The sequence below is a fragment of the Corythoichthys intestinalis genome, chromosome 16 (genome assembly GCF_030265065.1).
Source record: "Corythoichthys intestinalis isolate RoL2023-P3 chromosome 16, ASM3026506v1, whole genome shotgun sequence".
Taxonomy (NCBI): Eukaryota; Metazoa; Chordata; class Actinopteri; order Syngnathiformes; family Syngnathidae; genus Corythoichthys; species Corythoichthys intestinalis.
Genome location: NC_080410.1, coordinates 10,488,448 through 10,508,679, shown reverse-complemented (window position 1 = coordinate 10,508,679; position 20,232 = coordinate 10,488,448). Strand labels below are relative to the sequence as shown.

Genomic DNA, 20,232 nt, shown 5'->3' with positions numbered 1-20,232 from the left:
CGAGTAGTATTTGCGATCGCTACACAAAAATATGGTAAATGGTATTATACTTGTATAGCGCTTTTCCACCTTTCAAAGCGCTCAAAACGCTTTACACTACATTGCCATCCACCTACTGGTGACGCAGCACCAGGAGTAATGTGGGGTTCAGTATCTTGCTCAAGGATACTTAGGCGAGTTCAGATCAGGGCAGAGAATCGAACCCACAACCTCTGGGTTGGCAATGTAAATTGCCCCCAAGAACGGGAAGAGACGTAAGACAACCAGAGGATTTAATATATAAGAAAGGCAGGGCATATGGGGGTAAAGGATAGATTGTTGAAATAGGAGAATGTCATTGTCAGTGGTGTAAGAAAAAAGGTGTCGATAAAAAAGCTAAGGCTAAGCTTAGGTTGGCTCGGCTCTTTTCCCGTCTTTTTCAGCCCTCGACACTGAAGCCATCTCTTTAACTGAACATTCGTATGTTCTTCCACATCTTTACCAGTGAATTTGGCACCAGGGACATCGTTTTCGGACAGAATTGGTAGGTTTAGCTCAGTAAACATCTCGTTCGTACACTATTCCCATTCATTTACTATTGGGGACAATTTGGAGGTCAACCTGCCTAGCCGCAATTGCTAACATCATGAATATTAATAAGCAAAAGTGACATGTTGCTTGCAGTATGCGATTGAGAAGAGCAAGGGGGAGGAGGGAAGGGGGTCGTGACGCCATTGCAAACGCGATGATGATTGGCTCAAAGCATTAGCATGGTATTCACGTTAGCATTAGCATTTAGCGTGGCGAGCGTCGAACCTATGGGCACCTTTTTTTTTTTTTTTTTCCTTATTTTTAAACATACAGTTCGTGGCGTCCAGGTGAGTACAATTAATTGAGAAAAATGTTCTGTTTTCACACTGATTGTGCATTATCATCACCAAGTTGCTGTTGTCTTTGTAGATGCTGCAATATAATAATAATTTGTTTTTGTTTTTTTAATTACCAAAAATAGTCACTTGCCCTAAACCTTTCTTGAATGAAGTATCTATGAACCGTGTGTGGTATTTTTTAATCAGAGCAAAGACAAGAAAGGCAGGAGATTGAGGTTCAGCTGCATATTGAGAAATATATCGATATATATACTGTGTTAGGGGTGTGATGATACATACAAGTCAGCGGGTTCAGTACAACAGGAAAAACAAAAAGGCTTTTTTTCTCGCAGCATTTGAAAGGTAAAGTTTGTATACTGTTACACTCTTGTATAGGTGAAATTTAAAAAAAAAAATTTTTTTTTAATCAGTTCAATTCAATCAGTTTATATAAACATCTTTGATGTGAAAGATGTTCCAGAATGTATAATGTAATAACATGTAGAACACGAAAAGTAATGTAATTTACTGAGTAACGAATTACTCTTACAATAAGACTCAATTACTTTTTGGGAGGAGTAATTTGTAACTGTAACTAATTACTTTTTTAATGTAAGATTAACAACTTTGCTGTCGACTCTGGTTTCATACTTCCGTAACTTCAATGAGCACGGCTGTTGCCGGGGACAGTATGATGAGCCGGCGTTTACGCTAAGCCATGCGCCTGGCTAAAGTCATCGAGCGTTGGTTTCAGTAGCGTTTCTCCGAAAAGTCTTACTTACCTTACTTACCTGATTGGTCCTAATGGCGTACTGCAAGCAACATGTCACTTCCGCTCATTAATATTCATGACGTTAGCTACTGTTGCTAAGGGAGGACACGCAATCCGTTTGTACCCGATAGGAAATGAATGGAAGTTGTGTAGGAAGGAGGTGTTTACAAAGCTAAACCTACCAATTCTCTCCGAAAATGATGTCTCTGGTGCCAAATTCACTTGCAAAGATGTGGAAGTACATAAAAATGTTCAGTTAAAGAGTTGGCTTGAGTGTCGAGGGCTGAAAAAGACGAAAAAAAACGAGCTGACCTTAGCATAGCCTTAGCTTTTTTTATCGACACCTTTTTCTTACGCGACTGACAATGACACTCCTATTTCAACAAGCTATCCTTTACCACCAGCCCTGTCTTTCCTATATATTATATCCTCTGGTTGCCCTATGTCTCTGACCGTTCCTGGGGGTAATTTATATTTTGTGTAGCGATCGCACATGCTACTCAGTAACAGCCAACAAACACTTTTAATTTTTTCATTGATAACAAATCTTAATTCTATAATTTATTCACACTTACCCCTTACTAAAGTTTTTTTTTTTTTTTTTTTTTTTACAGAAAAGGCAACAGTGGCAGTCAGATACCATTTTAATTCTTTTCAGGTCATACATTGTCAGACAGAAGCAGCACGGCACAACGTCACGCTAAAAAAAAGTTAAAAATATCACAATGGCTTACCTTTTTGTCCTCTGAAAGACCATGCCAACCCAACAAAATGTTTACTGCATATGAAATGTGAATGGATTCACCGAGCTGGTGTTAAAAGTCCACGCAAGTTGACTCATTCTTCACATTTTTTCCTCCCGAGTTTTAGATTTCGGGGAACGTATGAAGAAAACATCCTTCATATGTCGTAATGTCTGGAGTCGTTTCTACAAGTTCCAAAAAAGCAATGTGTGACCGATAGAGGTGTGCAAAATTTCCAATTCTTAGATTATTCGCGATTCGCCCGTGGAAGATTCGAGAACGATTCACAAACATCCAAATTCCGATTATTGAAATATGCCAAGTAAAGCAGAAGTACGACACACTCAGCGCGCTGCACGGTCCTCGGTACGCAATTAGGGACGGAGCGAGAGTAGCTAAACATCATACTTCTCATTACCCGGCCCCTCGGGTAGCGCCAATGCTCAACTCACGGCTCTAGCTCAACTCATGCCACGAGATAAAAAAAAAAAAAAACAACAACAACATACCTGACTGCTGCCGAAAAGCTGCTACAAGCCACATTATGTTACGGTAGATATCATTTATATAGGACTAGATGCATTATAGCTTCAGTATCGTTACCAGCACATCTACAAAAAACTAGATGCGGGCGTTTAGTAAGGGCCGCCATCTTAAAGCAGTACACTTCCCTGCAAGGCTGTTGTTGCGAACCTTCCAAGCGAACCTAATTAACTTTTTATCTAAAATACTCCTAAATCGGTAAAATATTGACTTGAATCTATCTTTAAAATAGTTTTAAAACTTTCACATGTTGAAAGTAGACAAAAGAGAAATTATGGAATAACAGAAGCAATTTTAACAACTTTAACGGTTGATTCACAACATTAAATTAATTGAAAGTAGTTTAAAGCTGCTGATATAGAATGGGGACTGGAGTTTTTTATTTACTGTTATTTTTGTATATTTGTTTACTGCTATATGTTAACTTGATACTGAAATAGTAGTTTGGTTTAGCCTGAGAGGATTTTTGAACAATTTTGGAACTAATGTACAAAACAAATTAAAAAAAAAAAAAAAAAAAAAAGGAGTGGGGTGCATCAATAATCGTTTTATAATCGAATCGGAGCTTCTGAATCGTAATCGTAATCGAATCGTTAGGTGCCCAAAGATTCCCAGCTCTAGTGACCGGCATGTTCGTTTTTGAAAGATTACCGGAGAAAAGTAGCAGAATTACCATTGTTTCTATGTGAGGGCGGGTCTATAATGTCCCACTTCTGCTTTACTTCCGCTTTACGATGTGACGTCACGGTCTAAAAATAATCGGCGTGCGGTATGCCATTGTCCAACTCATTTGTCGCAACACTCTTGTCCTGCTTTTAATCTGCGTTTGTTAATTTTAATCCATCTCTTGTACAATTTTCTAGAGTATTTTGAAAGGCGCTTGAAATTAAATGCATTGTTATTATAACAATGTCAATCATTCAAGTAGCATCAGAAAATAAGCTGCTTGACAAAAAGCGCTGTCAACACAGTCCTTCCTTCAGGTTTGGGGACTATATTCAAATGCATATAGCCACTTTAGATAATGAAAAAACATTTTACCTCGGTTTAAAAAAAAAAAAAAAAAGTAATATGTGGCCATTAATTATTACATTGGATGTCACACCACTGCAAATTGTTTAAATTTCATGAACAACGTTTATATATTCACCATCTTTCTAGGTGCTGGACGTACGCGAGAACCCAAACCTGGTGATGCCTCCAAAACCAGTTGACAGAGGAGCAGAGTGGTACAATATCGACTTCTCCTTGCAAAACCAGTTGCGACTGGCTGGAGCTTCGCCTGCCACTGTTGCAGCAGCAGGAGAAGGTGCGTGCATGCATAACTGTGCTTTATTTATTCAGTGGTGCTGTTGAGTGGCCGTCCTAGTCACGACTTGGTCTTGACAACTCCAAATTACCAAACATATCTAATTACCTGACAACTCACAAGTGTTTCTGTTGACATTTACTGTATGTGTGTTAGGGGCTAGCCCTAGAGATCCCCTGGCAAGAAAGATGAGACTCAGGAGGAGGAAGGATTGTTCCCAGGACGATCAGGCCAAGCAGGTGTTGAAGGGCATGAGTGATGTCGCACAAGAAAAGAAGAACCTGGAGGTGAGGGAGTCATTCATTCTTTTGCCCATCCCAGTCAAAATGGATTGGACGTCTAGCGCTGTCAATGACTGAAAGACGAGCATTCACAGCCAATCCACACAGTGTATATGAATTGGACATCTATCCTTGTCAGTGGCAGGCAATGAGTTAAATACCTTAGTATGACTTAAAAATAAATTGTGAATTCATGTTAGTTTTTCATTTTATTAATTTATAAAGTTATGTATTATTTAAAAAAATATAAAAGTACAATAAATTATAAAATAGAAAAATAATAATAAAATAATTATAATTCAGAGTTGGCGTCCCACATTTTGGGTCATGTTAGCCACACTTGTATGACAAATGTTAATATTGTGGCCTACGTGACAACAGGTGGACGCAAAGTCTTTGAGTTTTTTTTTTTTTTTTAATTACCAAAAATAGTCACTTGCCCTATCAAACGCTGACATGAAATGAAAAGTGCCTTTTAGACAAGTAAGGAAAGATTGATGATCTTTGACCTTTTGATTCAGGAAAATGGAGATTTGAAATACGCAGATCTAAAGGTTCGACGTTGGGATCAGAGCTTAGAGAAACCTCAATTAGACTACTCTGAGTTCTTTATGGATGACGCGGGGCAGGTAATGTTCTCTTTTAAACGAGCCATTTATTGCTCTTTCCCTTTATGTCACAAATGCACAGTAAGCATGTCCTTGCCTCACTCCAGGTTCCGGGTGTGAGCGTGTGGCAGATAGAAAACTTTGTTCCCATGCCAGTGGACGAAACATTTCATGGGAAATTTTACGAGGCAGATTGCTACATCGTCCTCAAGGTGACTGCATCATTTACAGTGCTGGCCAAAAGTACTGGCACCCCTACAGTTCTGTAAAATAATGCTTAATCTCTCCCAGAAAATGATTACAATTACAAATGCTTTGTTAGTAATATCTTCATTTATTTTGCTTGCAATGAAAAAACACAAAAGAGAATGAAAAAAATAAAATCATAATCATTTTACAAAAAAACTCCAAAAATGGGCCAGACAAAAGTATTGGCACCCTCAGCCTAATACTTGGTAGAACAACCTTTAGACAAAATAACTGCAAACAACCGCTTCCGGTATCCATCAGTGAGTTTCTTACAATGCTCTGCTGGAATTTTAGACCCTTCTTCCTTGGCCAACTGCGCCATTTCTCTGAGATTTGAAGGGTGCCTTCTTTAAACTGTCATTGCTGGCCACTTTACAAGTCTCCAGCGTTTTCTCTCAAACCATTTTCTAGTGCTTTTTGAAGTGTGTTTTGGGTCATTGTCCTGCTGGAAGACCCATGACCTCTGAGGGAGACCCAGCTTTCTCACACTGGGCCCTACATTATGCTGCAAAATTTGTTGGTTGTTTTCAGACTTCATAATGGCATGCACACGGTCAAGCAGTCCAGTGCCAGAAGTAGCAAAACAACCCCAAAACATCAGGGAACCTCTGCCATGTTGGACTGTGGGGACCGTGTTCTTTTCTTTGAAGGCCTTGTTTTTTTCCTGTAAACTCTGTTGATGCCTTTTCCCAAAAAGCTCTACTTTAGTCTCATCTGACCAGAGAACATTCTTCCAAAACATTTTTGGCTTTCTCAGGTAAGTTTTGGCAAACTCCAGCCTGTGTTTTTTTATGTCTCTTGAACAGAAGTGGGCTCTTCCTGGGTACCCGACCATAGAATCCCGTTTTATTCAGACGCCGATGGATAGTACAGGTCGACACTGTTGTACCCTTGGACTGCAGGACAGCTTGAACTTGTTTGGATGTTAGTCGAGGTTCTTTATCCACCGTCCGCACAATCTTTCGTTGAAATCTCTCGTCAATTTTTCTTCTCCGTCCACATCCAGGGATGTTAGCCACAGTGCCATAGGCTTTACACTTATCGTTGACGCGCACGGTAGACACAGGAACATTTAGATCTTTGGAGATGGACTTGTAGCCTTGAGATTGCCCATGGTTCCTCACAATTTTGCTTCTCAAATCCTCAGACAGTTCTTTTGTCTTCAGTCTTTTCTCCATGCTCAATGTGACACACACAAGGACACAGGATAGAAGTTGAGTCAACTTTAATCCATTTTAACTGGCTGCAAGTGTGATTTTGTTATTGCTACCACCTTTTATGTGCCACAGGTGCTGTTAATTACACAAATTAGAGAAGCATCAAATGATTTTTTTTAAGGGTGCCAATTACTGCTGCAACGATTAATCGATTAACTCGAGTAATCGATTAAGAAAAAAGCTTCGAATCAAATTTTGCTGCCTCGAGTATACATTTAATCAGAGTGGCATTGTAGTATGTTTTGAAAGGGCTTGCATTTAGTTTTATTGATTTAGGTGGATACACTGCCCTCTATTGGCAACAGTGAATATGAAATAACTCATTTAATATAGCTGAATTCAGCTGCTCCCCGTTAAGACCAGTTTTTGTTTGAGCTAATGTTTTTTAAAGCATTCGTAATTTAGTTTCTAGGTGTATTTAGCCGGTTTATGTGGAAATATGTGTTTGAACGATTTAAGAGCATTTTTTTGAAGAAGTTAGCATTTTATAGCATTTAAGGTAGCGGACTTTTGTTACGTAAGTTAGCCAATTCTTTTGTTGTACTTTGATCCTCATTTATTTATTTATTTTTTATGCCGTTTGACGCTAAACTCAGGTATTTTAATTCATTTTTAAATGACAGTACAATTCTGAATGTTTTGAAGAAACAGAGAATTGTATTTTGTATTCTCATTTAATGCCCTTTTGAAAGTACAATCGTAGCAAGTCTATGTTCCAACGCATTAAATGTTCGGATGATCCGATTACTCGATTATTCGAACTAACTAGTTGATAGATTAATCGACTGCTAAATTAATCGATAGCTGCAGCCCCTTTTGTCGGCCCATTTTTGGAGTTTTGTGTAAAATGACAATGATTTAATTTTTTTTCATTCTCTATTGTGTTTTTTCATTGCAAGCAAAATAAATAAGATATTACTAACAAAGCATTTGTATTCGCAATCCTTTTCTGGGAGAAATTGAGCATTATCTGACAGAATTGCAGGGGTGCCAATACTTTTGGCCAGCGCTGTATATCTGGCAGTACATAGTAGTAAGTCAGTATGTGCTTGAGCCACGTTTTGAAGTACTCTCTTGACTGTAGACATTTTTGGATGACAATGGAGCGCTGAACTGGCAGATATACTACTGGATTGGCCAGGAAGCCACGCTCGACAAGAAAGCCGGCTCTGCCATCCATGCTGTCAACCTCAGAAATTTCCTCGGAGCCGAGTGCAGGACAATAAGGGAAGAGATGGGAGACGAGAGCGAGGAGTTTAGTGAAGTATGTCAAATCGCCATTTTCATGCATGATGATCTTTCACTTGCAGCTGTAATTAAGTTATTTCCCCACCTTCAGGTGTTTAACAATGAGATATCATACATTGAGGGAGGCACTGCCAGTGGATTCTACACTGTGGAGGACACGCACTATTCTGTTAGGTAGTCTACATTTTAATTGTCCAGCTATTTTCAGTGATCATTGTGCGGTGGTCCTAAAACCCAAAATGTTTCCTTCATCAGGCTATACAGGGTTTATGGCAAGAAAAACATCCGACTAGAGTCTGTACCGGTGAAGTCTTGCTCACTTGATCCACGGTGATTCACCATTTTTTCCCTCTCTTACTCATTTGCACTCGACTAACAAATTACATACTTGTCCATTTCTGTGATTCTGTTGTATTACTAGTTAATAAGCGTACTGATTTTTTTCTTCTTTATGTTCGGCAGCTTTGTGTTCCTATTGGACATCGGACTGGAAATCTTTATCTGGAGGGGAGCCAACGCTACACTGAGTAGCACCACAAAGGCCAGGTTAGGGGATAATGATGGTATTACTTATTCATGAGTGACAATTTATTCAGGCAACCATTTTGCCTCACATCTATTCTTCAAGTCCAGGAGTTAATTGCGAGTTCAAATCAGTCTTGAAGATTGATTCAATCCTCAGTCGTTGGCTCAGTGTTTACTCCTTTCAGGTTATTTGCAGAGAAGATCAATAAGAATGAACGCAAGGGGAAGGCAGAGATCACAACTTTGCGGCAGAATCAGGAGCCTCCAAATTTCTGGGAGTTACTAGGAGGACAACCTGAAGAGATCATGAAACACGTTCCAGATGACTTCTCACCCATTAGACCCAAACTCTACAAGGTAAACCAAACATTTGGATTGGTGTTGCAAATAAAGCCTCTTGTTTAAATTACTGACAAGCAAGTGTATTGCTCATGTGTTGTCACGTAGGTGGGTTTGGGTCTTGGCTATCTCGAGCTTCCTCAGATTAACTACAAGCTGTCTGTGGAGCACAAAGACCACAAGATTAAACTGGACACGTTGCCAGAGCTCAGACTGGTATGTCATTCCATTGTAGATTTGCAAGATAGGGTTTACGACTAATCCCAAATGATGTGCACAAAGTCAAAAAGTATTTTTCTGAAGTCTGAGTGAACGCCCATTTTCCACGTGGCCTACTTCCATCCACCCAACACTCATCATCTCCGACATTCACCGCCTCCCTTAGCTGCAGTCGCTGCTGGACACCAAGTGCGTGTACATCCTGGATTGTTGGTCTGACGTGTTCATCTGGATTGGGAGGAAATCTCCCCGACTCGTCCGGGCCGCCGCCTTAAAACTGGGTCAGGAGATCTGCTCCATGCTGCACCGACCAAAACACGCATGCGTCACCCGGAACTTAGAAGGCACCGAATGCCAGGTAACGCGTTCGAATATTGTGACGACTGACCTTTTAACTCATTGGCTGCCACTGACAGCGCTAGACGTCCAATCCTTTCATTTGCCGCTCTCAGTCACGGCGGCACTTTCTTATTAAAGTTAACGATGGCTTTGTTCTGGCCAAAGAAGCAGACTTCACACGGGCAGCAATCTGTCAATCATAGTTCAACTTGTTAAAATGTTTCTGGAAGGAAGCGCTGACTGGAATGAATGTGTGTGTGTGGGGGGGGGAGACATTCGAGACATATAAAAAAAACACCAAAAGTGATTATGAGGAGTTTGTCATTTCTACATGTGGCTCCAAGGGGCAGTTTTATATGGCGACTCTGTGACACGAAGACGATGACTGAGTAGCGGACTCGCCTCGCGTGCATACGGTGCCTGCGAAGACGGAAGGCGAAGACAAAAAAATTCTGAATCCTGCCTCCAAAGTGGAAGAATCCAATTGCGGGCGGTTGAGGGGGGCTTCCTCGGCATGCATATCAAAGGCTCCTGCGGCGCGAGACCGCGCCGTAACGTCAGCACTCGTACACGTATGACGGAATGTCGGCTTTAATTTACTGTTTTAAGAATATGCGCTACTTCACGGTTTTTCACTTATCGCGGCTATTAACCACGAAAAACGATGGAATACTGTTCACTGTGGTCATGATGAGTCATCCAAAGTCTTTCCATACAGCTATTCAAGTCATCTAGTAAAAATTTCTTTAAAAAAAAAATGTATGTATTTTTTAATATTGCAATATAATATCGCAATATGTCGCAAACCCCCAAAAAAATCGCAGCAATAGTTCTTTCCAATATCGTTCAGGCCTAATATATATACACTCACCGGCCACTTTATTACGTACACCTGTCAGACTGCTCTTGACACTTAATTTCTAATCAGCCAATCACATGGCGGGAACTCAGTGCATTTAGGCATGTAGACATGGTGTAAGACAATCTCCTGCAGTTCAAACCGAGCATCAGTCTCTGGAAGAAAGGTGATTTGAGTGACTTTGAACGTGGCATGGTTGTTGGTGCCAGAAGGGCTGGTCTGAGTATTTCAGAAACTGCTGATCTACTGGAATATTCATGCACAACAATCTCTAGGGTTTACAGAGAATGGTCCGAAAAAGAAAAAAATATCCAGTGAGCGGCAGTTCTGCGGGCGGAAATGCCTTGTTGATGCCAGAGGTCAGAGGAGAATTGCCAGACTGGTTTGAGCTGATAGAAAGGCAACAGTGACTCAAATAACCACCCGTTACAACCAAGGTAGGCAGAAGAGCATCTCTGAACGCACAGTACGTCGAACTTTGAGGCAGATGGGCTACAGCAGCAGAAGACCACGCCGGGTGCCAGCCACTCCTTTCAGCTAAGAACAGGAAACTGAGGCTACAGTTTGCACAAGCTCATTGAAATTGGACAGTAGAAGATTGGAAAAACGTTGCCTGGTCTGATGAGTCTCGATTTCTGCTGCAACGTTCGGATGGTAGTGTTAGAATTTGGCGTCAACAACATGAAAGCATGGATCCATCCTGCCTTGTATCAACGGTTCAGGCTGGTGGTGGTGGTGGTGTAATGGTGTGGGGAATATTTTCTTGGCACTCTTTGGGCCCCTTGGTACCAATTGAGCATCGTTGGAACGCCACAGCCTACCTGAGTATTGTTGCTGACCATGACCATCCCTTTATGACCACAATGTACCCAACTTCTGATGGCTACTTTCAGCAGCATAATGCGCCATGTCATAAAGCTGGAATCATCTCAGACTGGTTTCTTGAAGATGACAATGAGTTCACTGTACTCAAATGGCCTCCACAGTCACCAGATCTCAATCCAATAGAGCATCTTTGGGATGTGGTGGAACGGGAGATTTGCATCATGGATGTGCAGCTGACAAATCTCTGCACCAACTGTGTGATGCCATCATGTCTATATGGACCAAACTCTGTGAGGAATGCTTCCAGCACCTTGTTGAATCTGTGCCACGAAGAATTGAGGCAGTTCTGAAGGCAAAAGGGGGTCCAACCCGTTACTCGCATGATGTACCTAATAAAGTGGCCGGTGAGTGTATGCATCATCATCAAAACGATATAAAACTTTCTATGGACTTTTACACTGTCATTGTCGTCGTATAGACTGATTCATGCAATGCACATTTTGGCCAGCAGATGGCACCCAATTTGCGCAGACTTGCAATATTGATAAAGGGACTGTGGCTTGCAGGACTGGCATTTCTGGGAAATGAGGGCATCCCTGGTAGCATGGTCTCTGTAGCTAACCCTATTCATCATCAGGGGTGTTCCTAGCCTACATGGTGCCCTGGGCAACAAGATGCTTTGAAACCCTAAAAAAAAAAAAAACCTGCAAAAAAAAAAACCGACAACTGTTTACCTACAAGATACAGCATATTAAGTATATTAAGCACTGGGCATGTGCCGGTATGAGATTTTGATGGTATGATAACGGTTTCACGGTATTGCAATTACAGCTCTAAAATGTGTTACTTTGAGATCTGGGTTTTAAAAAAAAAAAAAAATTCCATTGAACAGGACTTTTATTTCTCAAAAAATTAGCAAATTGGAACATAAGTATAATGTTATTTATTTTATAAATATATATATATATATATACACTGTATATCCAGCAGAGGTTGCGCTAGACTTTTTTGTTGTCTGTCATTTTGACTGACAGTGTCATAAAAATCCGGTCATAATCTATTTTTACCCGTCACTTACATTTTTAAAATGATAGTAATGACATATTCAATAGTATTTAGTTTTCATTCATTTTTAATTAATATTCTGTCCGGACAAGCTTAACAAGAGGCAAACAGACAGCGGAGTGCACCAATCAGCGTCGGGCAGACGTGCCGTTAGCAAAGCGACGAGGGCAGGACGAGGGACTTGCGCGCGGAAGTAAACATACGAGGAGAACGGAGTTTATTCAACATGGCTAGCGCGAGACAGACTGTTGTCAATGACTCGTGTCGATGTGTTTTAGCTCACTTAAAACTGAATTTACCGCGGATTGAAACATATTCTCGGCTCTCCCGATCGCCATCTGTGTTGTTATAGAGACGACTTTCGGCGCGCAAGAGTGACGTTGCTCGTGAAGAATGCGTCACGCAAATAAACAAATCTGATTTGTCGATTGATTTTGTACCTACTCGAGAGGTTGTGTCCCAGACTTTTCTCTGTATTTGAAAAATACAGGGAGAACAGTCTGGCCGTGCCAGGCAAACACTCAGTTGCCTTGACATTTTTCCGAGTAAGGCCAACGACGTCATGCATCAAGAGAGACAATAGCTAATTAATATGCTCGCTCGCCACCCTGTGGTCTGGGGTGTGAATTGCAACCTGTCAAAATGACAGATGGACTTCAGTTTTTTCCGTCAGCGTTTTAAAAAACCGGTCAATGATGGAAAATATTTGGTTAACGCGATCCCTGATATACAGTATATATATATCATGTTTACACAATACACTCTCTTTCTAAACACAGTGTTGCCAGAGAGAAAAAACATTGTAAAACGTTAGCATTGCTACATTGCTACATTGCTATGCTAATGGAAAAATGCACTAACCACGTTAACCTGCAATAAAACATGCGGTTAAAAAATGACAGTTCAAACATGTAAATGAGCTTGTTTACAGTATTTGCAAACGATGCAAACAAAAGAAAAAATATTACTGACACCACCTGCATAAAGAAAATAGAAGACTAGTGCTCTTTTTCTTTTTAACCTCTAGTCACAAATATTAGTAGATACTCTAATATCTTTACATTTGAGCAAAAATATGTCTACTACTATTCTGCTTCTGTTGACACTGGATAGTTTTAGGTTGCCGCACCACTACATTTGACATTTGTGGCAGGTCAGTTAAATGTCAATTCAAAAATTGAGTACGGGAAATTGATCAATGATGAGATTTTTTTCCATATCGCACTCCTTGTTAGCGGCAGGCAATGTGTTAAAATGCTTTTTTCTTTTTTTCTCTTATCCGTCAGGTGTTCAAGTCAAAGTTCAAGAACTGGGATGACGTGCTGAAGGTGGACTACACCAGAGCTGCGGAGACAGTGCAGCAGACCGATAACCTCCAGGGCAAGGTCAGCGATAACACACGACAAGGCACATTTATCTTAATATAGACGTTTGTTTTGGTTGACGAGGTGTTGGTCTGTCCTGTCAGGTGAAGAAAGACACGGAACAGAAAGACCAAATGAAAGCCGACCTCACGGCGCTCTTCCTTCCAAGGCAGCCGGCCATGCCTCTCACTGAGGTGTGTCACGCACGCGGCAAGTTTTTATCTACAAACAGGCAGCCTCGACTGAGCCAAGTGTCCTTGCTGTGTGCAGGCAGAGCAGCTGATGGAGGAGTGGAACGAGGACTTGGATGGAATGGAAGGTTTCGTACTGGAGGGCAAAAAGTTTGCACGTCTTCCCGAGGAGGAGTTTGGTCACTTTTACACTCAAGATTGCTACGTTTTCCTCTGCAGGTTTGTGTTTTCACCTAGCACATACGAGGTGTAATTAGTCGTGTATAACCATCTGCCAACACTGTGCTTTGTCAGATATTGGGTGCCCGTGGAATACGAGGACGACGACGAGGAAAAGAAAGAGGGTGAAGACAAGGGAAAAGAGGATGAGGAGGACAAGCAGCCGGAAGAAGACTTCCAGTGCGTTGTGTACTTCTGGCAAGGCCGACAAGCCTCCAACATGGGTTGGCTCACCTTCACCTTCTCCCTGCAGAAGAAGTTTGAAAGCCTCTTCCCAGGAAAATTAAAGGTAGCGTAACATATGCGCACTCCAGAAGAAAGATGGCGATCAATGATATGCTTCTTGTCATCCTTCAGGTGGTGCGTATGACCCAGCAACAGGAGAACCTCAAGTTCTTATCTCATTTCAAGAGGAAGTTTATCATCCACAAAGGGAAGAGGAAACAGAAGATCGACTCTGCTCAGCCTTCTCTTTACCACATCCGCACCAACGGGAGTGCGCTTTGCACCAGGTAGCCATCACTTTAGAACGAATACAGGAAAAAACTTGAGTTCCAACCTCAACGTGTGCGGGTCTCTTCCTCAGAACCATTCAGATCGGAACGGACTCGAGCAATCTCAACTCTGAGTTCTGCTTCATTCTCAAAGTGGGTTTCGTCTCATCTATACATGTGTGCGATACAGCGCGCAAACGATAACCGAGCATCCTCGTTTGCAGGTGCCTTTTGAGAGCACGGACAACCAGGGCATCGTTTACACTTGGGTCGGTCGAGCCGCCGACCCGGACGAGGCCAAGCTGGCCGAGGACATCATGAACAGCATGTTTGATGACACTTACAGCAAGCAGGTAGCTCAACGGCAATGTTGCGGAAGTACGCTGGCAAACACCGCAGTGATGTTTAACCGAAAATCAATCTACAGGCTGGCTTTTTGTAACCTTAAAACACGAGCACTTGCATGACTCTGTGGTTGATGTTTAACTCAATGGCTGACATTGACGCCGCTAGATGTCCGATCCATTTTGACTAGGCTGACAGCAATCTCCCCTCATTTTTGAGGTCCATGAGAAATGCAAGTGCATGTGAATCGGTGTTGTTTTCATCAACAATTTTTGACAATGACTGTTAAAAACATGTGTTGGGAGAATAAAACATAACAAGATGGATGCCAGTTTTTGTCTGACGAGACTAAAACGAGATGAAAATTGGCCACAGTTTCCCCCATAAGTTCACATAATATGTGATATTTTCTTATCGAGTGTGTCGTTAACACGCATCATAGCAGCGTTTGGTCGTGTCACTCATGTGACAACCTGCGTCATCCCCTGCCCCACACACGCGCTCGGTGATTTGAGCGTGTGTCCACTCAAGGCTCCTTTTGTGTCGGGTGCTGCTTGGTATGTTTTCTTCATAGACTTCATAATGTAATAGACGGGGCGCGGGGCCGATAAATAGGGGGCTTGCGTTGTTGGCGAGGCCGTCAAAGCTGACCGAGTGGAATCACAGACAAAGAGTTTTTTTTCGTTGAAAATTCTTGTGAATAAATGCTTAAATCCCTGAATTCTTTATAGATAGGGATGTAAAACGGTCTTGATTCTTCGTTAAAAGCAAAGAAAAAAACATGCAGGTAGCATTTATTTTACATAAATATGTCGAACGTGCGGCTTGTCTTTGAGTTCACTATGGCGCCGCCTTACCACAACAAAGAGCTTTTTACGTTGAAATTCTTGTGAATAAATGCTTAAATCCCTGAATTCTTTATAGATAGGGATATAAAACAGTCTTGATTCTTCGTTAAAAGCAAAGAAAAAAACATGCAGGTAGCATTTATTTTACTCAAATATGTCGAATGTCCGGCTCATCTTTAAGTTCACTACGGCGCCACCTTACCACAACAAAGAGCTTCTTATGTTGAAATTCTCGTAAATAAATGCTTGAATCCCTGAATTCTTTATAGATATGGATGTAAAACCGTCTCGATTCTTGGTTAAAAGCAAACAAACAAACAAAAAAATGTCCATGGAGCGTTTATTTTGTACGTAAATATGTCGAATGTGCGGCTCGTCTTTAAGTTCACTGTGGCGCCACTTTACCACAACAAAGAGCTTTTTACGTTGAAATGCTCGTGAATAAATGCTTAAATCCCTGAATTCTTTATAGATATGGATGTAAAACCGTCTTGATTCTTGGTTAAAAGCAAAAGAAACCGTGCAGGTAGCATTTATTTTACGTAAATATTGTGATACGTGATATGATGCCAATTCCTTAGCAGGTAATTTCTCAATTGTTTTCACAACGTTTGAAAATGCATGCATTGTACAAAAAATATGATAATTACCTTGAATCCTCGAACAAATCACTCCTGAGACAATCCTTCCTGTTTGTATGTTGTACAGCTTTCATACTTTTTGAACCGAAATCCACCGCTAGTTCGCTGCGTGCGTGTTTGTGAATAGTTCCTCTTGATGTGGGCGGCCCCCTACTTGAAGGAGTTGCGCAGTGCATGGCCGAGCTGACTGTCAATAATAATGATGATGTCTATGTTTGTTTGTTTTTTTTTAAATCTTGGCTAGATATGCCATATTGCTTGAGCCTTTAAAGGTCTTTGCTAAGTGATCATCACACACTAAATGTAACTTGTAGTGTTAGCATAGCGTTAGCATTTTGCATGGTGAGTGTCGTCTTAAACTCCTGGAAAACGTTTCACATACATACGCCACATCCAGGTGAGTTTAATTAATTGAAAATAATGAACTGTTTTCCTGCTAAGTGTGTATTATCATCACGAAAATGGTGATGTCCTTGTGCACTCTACAATTATGTTACATTGTCAGTGTTCATTCGAAATTGTTGGAAACCTTTTATTTACTCTGACGAAAACATTGAGTAATTGTCGACTGAAACTAGACGAACACTAACACATTTTGAAAGGACTACAAGTAAAAGGGCTGCCAAAAACAACACTGGTGTGAATATCCTGAAATGCATCAGAAACAAGTGGTGGATGAAGTTCTCTATTTTTTTTATTAAAAGTACAGATACAGGAGCAAAAAATTGCTCAAGCAAAAGTACAAGTGTCTAAGAAAAAATGGACTCAAGTAAAAATACTTGCTTTAAAATTTATTTACAAGTCAAGAGTAAAAGAATTTTCTCCCGATGAAAAAAATTAATATACGTATACCTATACCGATACATACATACATACATACATACAAAGATCTGAGTCAGTGGTCAAATAAAGTATTCAATTTATTGACTGCTAAATTTTATTTAAAACTGTGCAGAATGGAAAATACAAGCAATAAAATTGAACTGTAAACAGAAGCTTAAACTCAAAAAACTCAAATTTAGCTTAATGGCGGATTGCAAGCAACTATCAGGTGCATGCCGCCACCTACTATACAAGAGTGTGAAGCACCCATCTGAAGGCGCGCTCCTCTCACTGTAGTTTTTTATTGGTGAATATCTGCCTAACCTTGCTTTGCTAACACAGGCGACAATTTAAAAATATTGGAGTAAATAGTACTGAAGGAGATGATACCGTTTCTCGTAGGCACCGTCTGTTTGCATTATTCTAACCCACTTAATATAATCAATCAAGGAATAGTATATTTTCTCATATTTACCGATCGACTGTTTGTATTACTCTAACACACCCAATATAAAATAAATAGCACTTATACCATAATTTAAGAAAAACAAGCAGAATACAGGGCATAAGGGATACATGACGCCTTCTTATCACGGAAGCCCAACGTGTGCATCATGCAACTGACTCTCAATCAGTTCTCTCGAACAGTCCAGAACAAATGGCGAGACACCCTGTCCCAATACAAGGAAAACCAACGCCGATATCCAACTGATTACACGACTGACAAGACTCTAATAGCCCTTTTGACGCTGAGGTGGCAAAATCCACAACATTCGTTGCACTGACAACAGTAACTCCCGAATCCTCCTGTCCAATCCACAAACAGACAATAATCTTAAAAAAACGCCTAAACACACCCTTCTTCCTGCCCACGGCCCGCCCAGCGAGAGCCTTCAAAAGATAATGTTTAACCAGTCATGGTTATTTTTTTCTCGGGAACCTTTTGTTGACGTGTGATAGGGTGACCTTGCCTCCCCGCCTGAGTGTTTCTGTTTCGCCTTGCCGTTTTGATCGCTGTCGACCTGAATAAATTGTCAATTTGTTTTCGGTGAGCCTTCTTTAAACCGTTCAAAATGGAGTCAGTAGAAAGGGTCAAGACTAAGGTGAACGTGTGGGGTTTGGCCTTCTGGCCGGATTGTCGGCCCAGGTCCGGCGAGTTGACTGGCGCGATTCCAGCAGTCTGGCTAGAAGGTCAGATTCCTTCAGCACACATACGTGCTGTAAAATGTAGTGAAGTAAAAGTAAAAAGTACCACTTCATATTTGTACTCAAGCAAAGTACAGATCCACGAAAATGTAAATAAGTACAATGACGAAGTACTTTTATTTCGTTACATTCCACCACTTCGAGAAACACACTCAACACGCGAGAGTTTAGAACCCTGTCACTCAATGCCAGCCATCCCAGTTCAAATGGAATTTATGTCTATCACTGTCAATGGCAGTGAATGAATTGAAAATAAAAATGGAATAAAGCAAAAGACTCCTTATTTTCCTTCCTAGGTCATCAACGAGGGCGAGGAACCGGAAAACTTCTTCTGGGTCGGCATCGGTGCTCAGAAGGAATACGACGAGGATGCGGATTACATGAAATACGCCCGTCTCTTCAGGCAAGAACATTTCAGTCAGGTCATGCCTTTTCGCAACTAGTTTTTCTGAGACCACAAATATTCATTCTTCAGGTGTTCCAACGAGAAAGGGTATTTCTCGGTGTCGGAAAAGTGCTCCGACTTCTGCCAGGATGACTTGGCCGACGACGACATAATGTTACTGGATAACGGAAAAGAGGTGGGAATCGGTTAAACGTCATGGTTACAGGATTTGGTCTGACCCTGCTAAATGTCACCTCTAGGTATACATGTGGGTCGGTACTCAGACGAGCCAGGTGGAGATAAAACTGAGTCTCAAAGCTTGTCAGGTCAGTAAGAAAGTTAACTTTTGTCCTTATACCGGTGGATTTTTTTTTTTTCATCCACTTGCGGTCCTTTGCAGGTGTACATCCAGCACATGCGCTCCAAAGAAACTCAGCAACCCAGAAAGCTGCGTCTGGTGCGCAAGGGAAATGAGCCGCACTGTTTCACGCGTTGCTTCCACGCTTGGGGGGCTTTCAAAACTCCCCCAGCGTAGAGTCTCACTCGCATCCAGCTGCCTCTGTTGTAAGGTGTCCCACATGGAAGTGAATCTGTGCCACCAGAGTTTTCATTAAAAAATATTCAGATGCAAAAAAATTTGCGAAAACTCACTTGCAGCATCCAGGTAACCAGGGAGAAGCAATCAATCCATATCTCATTTTTATACAACCATTACAACATGCTAAGACATCATACACACTGTCACATGACCAGTGGAGAGAATGTAACATAGCTTGATAGCCTGGACGTCCAATGAAATGAGACGGGGATTGGTTACGTCTCCATGTTACTTGGGTATTGCAAGTGAATTTTTTTAACTACTGAATTTTGATACAGTAAAAAAAATCAAGTGAACTTTTTTTTCCGAGTCAAAAGTCTTTGAAATTTTAATTCTGGCGCTGCTGATTTACTTCCATTGTCCCAAACCGTTTCAGCTCATCAAAACTGAGTTCCAAACTCACCCACCCGAAACTCATATGTCTAGCACACCCTATTAGGGACATTTAGGTAATAACAAAGTTAACAAAAAGCCATTTGCCACAAAATTGTGCCTGCTTACATTTGGCCTTGGAAGCTTTTTGAATTTGGGGAAACCTGCTGAGAATGTTTGGATGAGACGCTCATGCTGTACATGCTTAGTGCCATTTTGCACAGCTCATCTGAAGCACATTATTTTTTCATTGATGATTTTAAACAGACTGTCCTCGCTCTTCTGTGGAATGTTTAATCTTTTTACATACTTGATATCACATATCGTACACTGATCAACGGTGATGCCCCTCTGGTTGCGTCGATTAGCCAGCATGCCACGCACCGCACGAGTCATCAATCCTTTTGAGTGAGCCGACTTGCGATCGTTTACAACCTCGTCTCATCACTCGGACTGAAGTTGCTTTCGTGGCACTTTGCAAGCAAATTGCCACTGTGTAAGATTTTACGGGTTTAAAATCTTCATGTCAGATACTTTAATGGGAGATCATATCTTATCACATCTCTATTTTTTGTTTTTCTCTCAACTATTGACATCACATGGTTTTGTCTCTCCTTGGGGATAACTTGTGCGAGTCCCAAGCGCGCAAAAATGTGCACATGCTCTTGATGCCACCTGCAGATGCTTTATTTATGTATTTTATATTATTAAGAATAAAATCTCACCACAAATCTCTATTCTCGTCACTTTATTACAAG

The 20,232-nt window shown here is 41.1% G+C and overlaps 1 protein-coding gene across 1 annotated transcript in view; it reads left to right on the top strand.

Annotated features, from left to right (window-relative positions):
• The window catches only part of flii (FLII actin remodeling protein), a 39,413-nt gene extending 19,181 nt beyond the window's left edge, over positions 1 to 20,232 (top strand). Inside the window, exons 10-31 of the mRNA XM_057817355.1 lie at positions 4,068 to 4,215; positions 4,372 to 4,502; positions 5,018 to 5,125; positions 5,212 to 5,316; positions 7,655 to 7,834; positions 7,910 to 7,992; positions 8,074 to 8,148; positions 8,281 to 8,364; positions 8,529 to 8,700; positions 8,791 to 8,898; positions 9,068 to 9,259; positions 13,276 to 13,374; positions 13,458 to 13,547; positions 13,624 to 13,763; positions 13,839 to 14,052; positions 14,121 to 14,275; positions 14,350 to 14,410; positions 14,482 to 14,610; positions 18,416 to 18,522; positions 18,595 to 18,700; positions 18,765 to 18,830; positions 18,905 to 20,232. Coding sequence (XP_057673338.1) covers positions 4,068 to 4,215; positions 4,372 to 4,502; positions 5,018 to 5,125; positions 5,212 to 5,316; positions 7,655 to 7,834; positions 7,910 to 7,992; positions 8,074 to 8,148; positions 8,281 to 8,364; positions 8,529 to 8,700; positions 8,791 to 8,898; positions 9,068 to 9,259; positions 13,276 to 13,374; positions 13,458 to 13,547; positions 13,624 to 13,763; positions 13,839 to 14,052; positions 14,121 to 14,275; positions 14,350 to 14,410; positions 14,482 to 14,610; positions 18,416 to 18,522; positions 18,595 to 18,700; positions 18,765 to 18,830; positions 18,905 to 19,039 — 2,688 coding nt within the window. The 3' untranslated portion in view covers positions 19,040 to 20,232. The remainder of the gene's footprint in view (positions 1 to 4,067; positions 4,216 to 4,371; positions 4,503 to 5,017; positions 5,126 to 5,211; positions 5,317 to 7,654; positions 7,835 to 7,909; positions 7,993 to 8,073; positions 8,149 to 8,280; positions 8,365 to 8,528; positions 8,701 to 8,790; positions 8,899 to 9,067; positions 9,260 to 13,275; positions 13,375 to 13,457; positions 13,548 to 13,623; positions 13,764 to 13,838; positions 14,053 to 14,120; positions 14,276 to 14,349; positions 14,411 to 14,481; positions 14,611 to 18,415; positions 18,523 to 18,594; positions 18,701 to 18,764; positions 18,831 to 18,904) is intronic.